The sequence below is a fragment of the Colletotrichum orchidophilum genome, assembly GCF_001831195.1.
Source record: "Colletotrichum orchidophilum strain IMI 309357 chromosome Unknown Scaffold_2.1, whole genome shotgun sequence".
In the NCBI taxonomy this organism is placed as follows: Eukaryota; Fungi; Ascomycota; class Sordariomycetes; order Glomerellales; family Glomerellaceae; genus Colletotrichum; species Colletotrichum orchidophilum.
Genome location: NW_019172958.1, coordinates 77,344 through 87,500, shown reverse-complemented (window position 1 = coordinate 87,500; position 10,157 = coordinate 77,344). Strand labels below are relative to the sequence as shown.

Here is a 10,157-nt window from a genome sequence, read left to right as displayed (position 1 = left end):
AAAACTATTTATATAACCGACATATTCTAAATATATAATTTAATATCAAAATATTTAAAAACTATAAATTGTTTCTTAAGGGAAAAGAACCTATTAATAAAAAAATAAACGATATTTATAATATTATTAATATATTATATTTACTTATTAAAAAATAAAAGTGTTCTAATTTAATAATTAATTACGAACGGCTTATAAAAAAAATAGGTACTAGCCCTCGAGATATTAAAAAACTAAATACGCTAATCGTAAAAGAATAATAAAAAACGGCTAAAATAAATAAATTCTTATATTTTATAATACTCCTTAATAAAGAATATTTATAATTTAAACTCTAAATAAATAAATACGATATAAACGTTATTATTAATAGCGGCGCTTAAGGAATCTTTATCTTATTAAAAATAGTAAATAAATATAAACTATTATAAATACGAAAAACGAACCCGTATACTTTATAAACGATAAAAAAAAAATTAATTATAATAACGGATATATTAATTAAGAGACTATATACTTCACGACACATATTAATAATTAACTAAAATAACTAAAATATAATATTACGGAAATCGAAAATACCGACGTTATTTTAAAAATCTCATAATTACAAAAGCATAATTTATAAATAAATTAAAAAACCGGCCAACTTTATTAAACAAATTTAATTATTAAATAATTTAAAAAAAAAAGGTTTAAACGAATCTTACGTAATACCTAACGAACGAAAATAAACTAAATATATCGCCTTTATTAAAACAATAAAACTTATTAAAATATTCGTATTTAATATAAATAATTAAAAATCGGACCTATTTTAAACTATACCTAAAAAATATCGAATTTATATAAAACTATTCGCCTTAAAAAAAAAATAAAACTATTAAAATATAGTAACTAAGATATAAAAATCGAATTAAAAAAAAAATATAACTTAAGTTTTATTTATTACATCTTATAAATTAACTTAAACGTAACGAATTTAACAAATATATTAACGATAAACTTAAAAAAGGTTATATTAAACTATTATCCTTTTTAATAAGAATACTAATTTTTTTCGTATTTAAAAAAAGTAAAAAAAAGCTTAGACTTATAATCGATTACAAAGGACTTAACAAAATTATTAAAAAAAATTACTATTTATTACTTTTTATTATAAAACTTAGGGAAATGTTATATAGAGCCTAATAGTTTATTATAATAAACTTTAAAAGAATATTTAATTAAATCAAAATTAAAAAAAAAACGAATAAAAAACGGCATTTTAAACTTGTAAAAGACTTTATAAATACTTAGTTATACTTTTCGGACTTATTAACGTACCCGCTATATTCTAAATAATAATTAATTATATACTTAAGGAGTACGTTAATATTTTTATAATCGTTTATTTTAATAATATCCTTATCTTCTCTTTTAATTTCGAAACGTATAAGAAACACGTTTATATAGTATTTTAAAAACTTTAAAATACGAAGCTCTTCGTTAAGCCTAATAAATATAAATTTTATATATAAAAAATAGATTTCTTTAGTTATATAATTACGTTAAAATAAATCTATATATAAATATTTAAAGTAATAATAATTAAAGACTAGCCTATATTTACTAACGTTAAAAACGTATAGTTATTTTTAAAATTTGTTAATTTCTATTAACGATTTTTTAAAAATTATATTAATATTATTAGACCCTTTAATAACCTAATAAAAAAAAACATAACCTTTATCTAAAATAAAAAATATAAAAATATTTTTAATAAAGTTAAAAATCTAGTTATTTTAGAATTAATAATTATAATCTTAAACTTAAAAAAACTATTTAAAATCGAGACCGACGCCTCGGACTTCGTTATAAAAGCTATTTTAAAATAATAAGATTAATAAAAAATATTTTATTTTTATATATTCTATTCTAAAACGTTCTATAAAACAAAACTAAATTTATAAATTTATAATAAAAAATTAATAACTATAATCGAAACTTTTAAAAAATAAAAACTATAGCTTTTAAAAACTAAATACAAAGTTATTATCTATATAAATTATAAGAACTTTACGAACTTTATAATAAATAAAAATCTAAATAAATAATAAATTAAATAAAGCGAATTCCTATCTAAATTTAATTTCCGAATTATCTATTAAAAAAGTTTAAAAAATAGTAAAATAAATACTCTTAATAAACGACCTAATTATAAAGTCACGGTCCCTAAGGAAATATAAATAATCCTTAAACACGACGATAATAATAATTTTATATTTATTATAAAACTCCTTATAATAATTAAAAAAGTTAATACTAGCCCGTTTAAAAAAATAACTCTTAAGCTTATTATAAAAGTTTATAATATTCGAGTATATAGTTACTAAAGTGTTATAAAAATATAAAAACGGATTCGCTAATATTATAATAAATCCGTTATAAAAATAAAAGTTGTTAAAGCTATTAAAAACTATAATATCTATAAAAAAAATAAAAACAGCCCTTATAAACCTTATAAAGAGCTATAACTACTATTAGTATTACTAAAAATATAATATTTAATCTTTTAAAACTTTATCGTTAAACTACTAAAGTCTAAAAAACTACTTATGAATATATAATATAATAATATCTTAATTATCGTCGACCGACTTATTAAGTTCGCTTATTTTATATTATATAAAAAAATAAATAATATTAAAGAATTAATATATACCTTCCTTAAAATAATTATTATTAACCACGGTTTACCTAAAGAAATAGTTTTTAATAAAAATAAGCTATTTACCGCTAAGTTTTAAAAATTTTTAATTTCATAACTCAATATAAATCATAAACTATTAACCTTTTTCTACTTATAAACTAATAAATAAACGGAAAAAATTAATTAAATTCTTAAAATATACTTCCGTTACTATATAAATTATAATTAAGATAATTAAGTATTATTATTATTAATAGCCTAGTTTATATATAATAACGTAGTTAACGAAAATATAAAAAAATCCCCTTTTTACTTTAATTACGGATTCTAATTAACTATATATAAAAAAGTATACGAAGGACTATAAACTATAAAAGCCGTAATAGACGTAAATAAACTTAAAAAAATTTAAAAAAAAGCCTTTTTAAACCTTAAGTTTATATAGTAACGTATAAAAAAATACGCCGATAAATTAAAAATTAATAAACTAACCTTAAAAAAAAGAAATAATATATACCTCTTTTATTATAATATTAAAACGAAGCGATTAAACAATAAGTTAAATTATAAAAAACTTAAACCTTTCGAAATTATTAAAAAAGTTTTATTAATTAATTTTAAATTAAAACTCCTAAATACGATACGATACTATTTAGTTTTTTATATTTTACTTTTTATATTAATACTTAAGGGCTTATATACTAAAAATCGTATTATTATTAAACCTAACGAACCGGAATACGAAGTCAAACGAATTATTAATTACCGAACTTAAAAAGGATAATAAAAATATTTTATTAAATAAAAAAACTATAGATACGAAAATAATATATAAGAACCTATTATAAACTTTTAAAACTCTTAGTAACTTTTTAAAAACTATTAAAAGATAGAATTAGCGGTTTTAAAAACGCGAACTCGTTACTAAGCTTAAAAAAGGACTAATTTATATTATTAAGAACCTATATAAATTATAATTCCTTAACTATTCTATGCTTATATATATTTAATATAGACTCTAAAGTATCGGATTTATTTACCTCTTATATCCCTTAAAAAAAAGTCTTAACTTAACGATCCTATATTAATTTTTAAATCTTTTAAATATAAAATAAGCGACTAATAATAATTACTATTAATAATTAAAAACGGGCTAACTCCTTATAAAGTTTTAAAAATTCTTTACCTACTTTCTTTTTTTTTTTTTCCTATTTTTTTTATTAAATATTAAATTTTTAAATTATAATTATTAATAATTACGAATATAATAAAGAATAAAAAATTAGCTTATAAGTCGATATTATTAATACCCTATTATAAGGCTTTTTTATTTTTATATAAATCCGATAATAAAAAAACCCCTTATTAAACCGATACGTAACCTTAATATAAAAATAACGAGTATAAAATATATTAATATTAACTAGACGAGCTTTAATAAACTTTAAAAACACTAAACGCTTACGATCTTTTATTTTTATTTTTTTAAATCTTATTTTAATACTCGATTTTTTTATACGACTTAATATAATATTAATATTATAAAAAATAACGAATTAATAACTTAATAAGCCTTAACTTAAGCTACGAATACTTATTTATAAGTCTATAAGACTAGACCTTTAGAAAAGAGACTAAATATTACGACTTAATATATATAATAAACTAAGGACCTGCCCTGCTATTTTACGGCGGCTATTTTACTATATATATAATCGAATAATAAAAATATATATATCATTTTAATAAATCAAAAAAATTATAAAAAAGTTACGTAATAATAAAAAGGACCAACGGATAATAAATAGTCTTTAAATATAAATTAATAAAATAAAAATCGATTTATTTTTAAAAGACCGATTTTATAATATCGGTCTTAAATATAAAAAAACTATTTAATAATATACGGGACTTATATATAATATAAATTTAAACTAAGCTTATATCTATAATTTCTATAGCTTTTTTAATAATTAATTTTATATTAAATCTTATGATTATTTTTAGCTATTTTTATTAAAAACTTATTTAATAAAACTACGATTAATTACCGAAGCTTTACTTATTTTACGATTTATAAATAATAGTTTTATTAAAAGCTATTTTTATAACGACTATTATTTACGAATATCGTAGCCCTGACTTTTGTTAATATAAACCTTATTACGACTAGCTGGCCGTAACAACTTATTATAAATTATTAATATTATAAATAAATATTTTATATTTTAAAAAGTTTTTAAATAATAAAAATATTTATTTAATTTTTTATTTTAAAAAATAAGTTTATAAAAGTTAAATTTATAATTATAATAAATATAAAAATTTAGAATTTAGCTTATATAATTTAATTTATAACGCCGATTTTTAATATATAAAGTTTGATATTTATATTAAAAAGTAACGGCCTTATATTTTATAACGTATATATAAAAGTAAACGGTTACGATTTATTTATTTAAAAAATTTAAAAAATTTAATTTTTATAATTTAAATATTTATCTTTTTTAAAAGACTTTTTATAAATTAATTAAATAAATAAATTAGTTAAAAGTGCTTAGGATATAAGTTAATTAATATATTTAAATAAATTTTATTTTGATTAATATAGTATATAGCGACGTATAATTAATATAAGTTATATATAGTAAAAGAAATTAATAAGCGTTTTTAATAAAATTATAAATAATATAATTTTATATAAGTATTTCAAAATTTATAAGGTATTTATTAGTTTTTAAATTTATTATTAATAAAAATATATTTAAAATTATATAATTTAAATTTAAATTAAATTAAAAACAATCTTTATAAGTTTTTTAAATAATTAACTTTATATTAAGATTTATAATTATTTTTCATTATTTTTAATTAAAACTTTATTAATTATAATTATAATTAATTATTAAAACCTTTTTATTATATAATTTATAAATAATAGTTTTCTAAAAGTTATTATAATAATTAATTTTGTTTATAAGTATTAAAGGCCCGACTTTTACTAATATTTACCTTTATTACGACTAGCTGGCCGTAATAACCTAGTCGCTGTGCCGCGGGCCTTCCTTTCAGGTCGCTAGAACTAACCATTTCTTGGGTCGTAACAGTACAGTACGTAAATAAGATATCAGGACCGGGTAACGTCCAACCCCCCTCTCCCAAAACCTTCATAAGGAGTAAAACCTTGAGAATAGGCCGGGACAGTAAAATAGACGAAGTTTCTCAAGAAATATGTAAAACAACTTAGCGTGTTGGGTTGTACACCTATTACTACTTATTTATACTGCTTGAGTTTGCAAAACCTTCAGCCTTAATACTGTTATTTGCACACTCGTAGTTAGAACCATCTCGAAACCACATTATCCAGCATCTTTTCCTAGGGAGCAGCGGAACTTACCATCCTCTACACTCCGCACGTTTGTTGTCTTCCGCTGCACGATCACCTCGAGGTCCTGGATGTTATTCATCAAGTTCTGGACCTTAGCCTCGTAGAAACGTTCAGCAGATTCAGCATCCTGCGCAAGCGTTAGTCCATAAAGTGACCGCCTCAAACCTCAAGTGCAAATGAAACATGCCTTCTCGACGTAGAATCCCGTGCCCACGTCGACGATGACGTGCTTTGGATCCGAGAGCTCCCCAGGTACATAGAGTGAGTTGGTCAAAGGTACCAGGACAGACTTGTCGCCTGGAAACTTGTCAACGTCGCTACCCAATGCACCATAGAACTCCTGATGAGGCGTGGAAAGCAGGGACGTGCGCACCATCACCAGCACCAGGTCGGGCCTTGACACAACGAAGGCACTCCTTGAACCTGGCCTGCGCGCTGTGCAGCTGGGCGAACGAGTTTGTTAAGTGCTCAAGTTCCTCCTCCAACTGCTTTTTGACCTGGCTGAGTTGCTGGGTATCCAGCGTCTCCAGGTTGACTATGGGGCTCGGTCAGCACGGAATCCAAAGATGCACACCTGACCTCAGTCATGGGATGGTCAATCGGCAGACTGAAATACTCACTGCTCTCGGAACCCTGCCCGGCCATGGTGGACTGAGCCTGCTTGCGGACAAACAAAACCCGGATGAATGGATGGAGTGATTTGGAGTCCCCGTCCGATAACAGCCCCTAAGCGACCGTAATTGCTTACCTTAAGGTTGCAGAGAAAGTAAGAAGGTAATCGGGAGATTCTTCCAGTGTCTGGGAGTGACTGTTGCTTCCGACTCGCTCAAAGCTGAATTTGGAGTAAGGGCTAATTGTCATCCATCGGCACTAGGTGCTCTTTCCATTATTCGCAGTCGTTGTTGCACTGTCTGAGGCAGTGGTCATACACGTGACCGCCCCACACCCTCAGGACACAGGCCGTCACCGCCTTCCACATCAGAGGCTCTCGGTGAGAAAAGACACCGAAGAGGAGTGCGGATGAGCCTTAAAACCACAGGGCATACCCTGTGCGAGTGGGACGTTGAATCCCAGTGCATGCTCTTTCCATCTCACAACCTGGAAATCTTATACATCGGAGTTAGAGGAACTATATAACTATTTATACACACTGCGTCGCGCGCGTTTCGATGCGCTAGCGGTCTTCTTTCCGTCTGATGGTTATGCTATACTAGAGTTGCTCAAGCAAGTCTGCCACACGCTGGTGCAGTTCTCTGAGCGGGACCATCTCCTTGATCCCGAGTCTGCGGCACTGGACTTCACAGTCACCTCTTTCCTTCCATACTTTGCCTAGTATGACTAGGACTGGGTATCCCACTAGGTCTGCATCATTCAATTTCCAAGCGAAAGACACCGCCCTGTCATCCAACACCAAGTCAATGCCTCCTGGGGCCCTGGACGACGCCGCAATCTCATCGTACACTATAATAGCGTCTTTAGCTAGGTTAGGAGTGGAGATCACCACGACTTCGTAGGGAGCGATGACGCGTGGCCATTGCAGGCCTTTGGTATCTTTCAGATGCTCAGCTACGGCCCCGATGAGTCGGGAGACGCCAATCCCGTGGCACCCCATCTGCATGGGCGTCTTGCGCTCAGTCGGGGCTGGCTGGACCTCGTGCCGACTTGATATTGCACGAGTCGGTATGGATACCATTGCCTCGAGTGGCTCCGAGTATCGCGTTCCTAGGTAGAACGTATGCCCCAGCTCCAGAGCCTTTTGGACCTGCAGGGCGCCACTATCGCAGCAGGGACATTTGTCGCCAGCGTGAGCGGCGAGCAGGTTGATCGGTTGTCCACCCTGGGTTTTTGTAATGATGGTAGAGTGTACTGTATCCTTCGGAATGCCCAACCCGGATATTGGCCATGCGTTGCTCTCATCTCGTAAAATCTCTTCTACGCTGTTGCTTAATGTGGAATCTATAATGTTGATGATCCGGGGCCGGGTGGCTGCGGCGTCCCCGCCAGAGAACGTTGATGTAATAGTTGTCTGCCATAAAGACACGGCATCTTCAGTGCTTGCGTCCAGATCAGTGACAATTGACTTGATGGCAGGAATTCTGATATCGGTGTCTCGGTCAGATCCGTTCTGGGATCGACCTGGGTACCAGGCATTCACCAAGGTCTTGCGGTCCTTACTGATACCCCGCCAAACCCTTGTTGAAACAGATGCCGGACTCACAGCTTCGGCCAGACCGCCAGACCCTCGGATATCCACGGTGGCTGCCCGTGATTCTGCGATTTCTGCGTTAGCAGCATAGTTACAGTTATTGCATGTGACCACAGTGTCTTCGCCAATTGAGGTGGGCAAGTGATATTCATGGCTGAGATCGCCTCCCATATCACCGGAGCTGGCTTTGGCCACCATCACCGGCAACTTCAAGGCTTTGAAAACGCCAGTGTATGCTAACTGAACCTTTTGGTAGGTCTCCAAGGCCGATTCTGCAGAGACGTCGAAGGTGTAGAGGTCCTTCATGGTGAATTCGCGGGTCCTCAGCAGCCCGTGGCGCGGGCGCAGTTCGTCGCGGAATTTGCGCGCTAAGGATCACAGTATGAGCTCCTGGACTACTGACGAGGCTTGTGAAATAGTCGGTGAGCTCACTGATTTGATAGAGGCGAAGGGGCAATTCTTTGTAGGACTTGACGGTCTTAGCCACTAGAGTAGTAATCTCTTCCTCGTGAGTGGGCGACAACATATATTTGGACCCTTTGCGGTCCTCAAAGCCGAATAGCTTTAAGATACGAGAGGTTAGGCATAGTGTTACGTTTTACAAGAAGGCATGAACGGACCTCAGCTTCTAGTTGTGTGAGGCGGCCACTCCTCTGCCATAGATCCTTGGAGGTAATGGTTGATAGAGCAACTCTCGAGGCTCCTGTTGCAGATGTTAGTAGAGCGTGGTGAGCTATAACCGATGTGTACAGAAACTGACCAAGTTCTTGCATGTAGTAGTCAATGACGCCCTCCAGCTTGTTTTGAACGCGCTGGCCAAGCGGAAGTAGATGGAAAATGCCGGAGTGTGACTGAGACGCAAGGAATCAGCAAGATCCGACAACTCAATTACCTTTCCCCCAATAGCTTACCTGTCGCAAGAAACCGGCGCGAACAAGCTTTTCATGCGCGCCTGATTATCTTGAGATGAGCCTGCTGTTAATCGAGATGGGTTGCATGCAGTAGACCTACTTTCTTCGCCTCGCTCAGGTGTCATTCCTCCGGTAGGAACCCAGACAGCTGAAAGTCGATTTCTGGCCCTACCAACACGGTAGCTACGACTGGATGACTAGCAATATGTAAGCAAACAACGTATCGATGAATCAGTATAAGGGTGTGTTTGTACCTACCTGGCTGCTGCCATTGAATGGTAAGCTACCATAGCTTGCCATCGTGCTGGGATACGACGGCAAGACGCGGAGTCTCCATGCACGGCTGAAGGCCATGTTGGCGGAGGCAGAGCAAGTATACCAGCGAGCGAGGTGCGGACTCTGGAACAATTAACTGCAATTGATAAGCTGGCTAGGCAGCAGTGATGGTCAACGTGCTCACGTTGGAATCATCCACCAAGATGAGATGACTGTTGTGACTGATCAGGCAGTCTTTTGAGGGTCGGTCGAGGGCTTGCCAATCGGAAAACAGCGGATGCCGCAGACTAGCAATGAGCAATTGGCAAGTCTAGCACGAGATTAAGGTCCAATCCCACTGATGTTCATAGAAAGTCATGAGGTGAGGTGAGGCCACGTCGAATGCTGCTTGACTATCCGCATAACCTTGGTTTTGGAGATTTTGCAGTGACAGATCCCCAAGACAAGTTGAGATGCACGACCAGGGTTTCAATGCCTTAATACATACTTATTCAATTGGGTTCAGGTGCCTGGCCACGACCCGTGCCCGTTCGATATCCCGACTTATCGATAAGAAACGCGCCCCCACTACGCTGTTCAAACCAACTTTTTCCTTCGTGCTCGGTACCTTTTTTTTTTTTTTTTTTTTTTTTTTTTTTGTTTTTTTTTTCTCCCTTTCCCGCTTTTTTTTTTTTTTTGTTTTTT

At 31.7% G+C, this 10,157-nt stretch overlaps 2 protein-coding genes across 2 annotated transcripts; both read right to left on the bottom strand.

The window, feature by feature from the left end:
* Positions 1-5,970: 5,970 nt before the first annotated feature.
* CORC01_00196 (prefoldin) lies at positions 5,971-6,725 on the bottom strand (the record flags this gene model as incomplete). The annotated part of the gene is made up of 5 exons (XM_022611854.1): positions 5,971-6,008; positions 6,090-6,207; positions 6,277-6,377; positions 6,454-6,615; positions 6,701-6,725. 5 exons carry the CDS (start codon positions 6,723-6,725, stop codon positions 5,971-5,973), a joined length of 444 nt encoding a protein of 147 aa, XP_022481479.1.
* Positions 6,726-7,290: 565 nt separating this feature from the next.
* CORC01_00195 (prolyl-tRNA synthetase) lies at positions 7,291-9,551 on the bottom strand (the record flags this gene model as incomplete). The annotated part of the gene is made up of 7 exons (XM_022611853.1): positions 7,291-8,654; positions 8,719-8,848; positions 8,907-8,989; positions 9,047-9,137; positions 9,198-9,238; positions 9,298-9,394; positions 9,456-9,551. The coding sequence occupies 7 exons, from the start codon at positions 9,549-9,551 to the stop codon at positions 7,291-7,293; spliced, it is 1,902 nt and encodes a 633-aa protein (XP_022481478.1).
* Between the last annotated feature and the right edge of the window lie 606 nt (positions 9,552-10,157).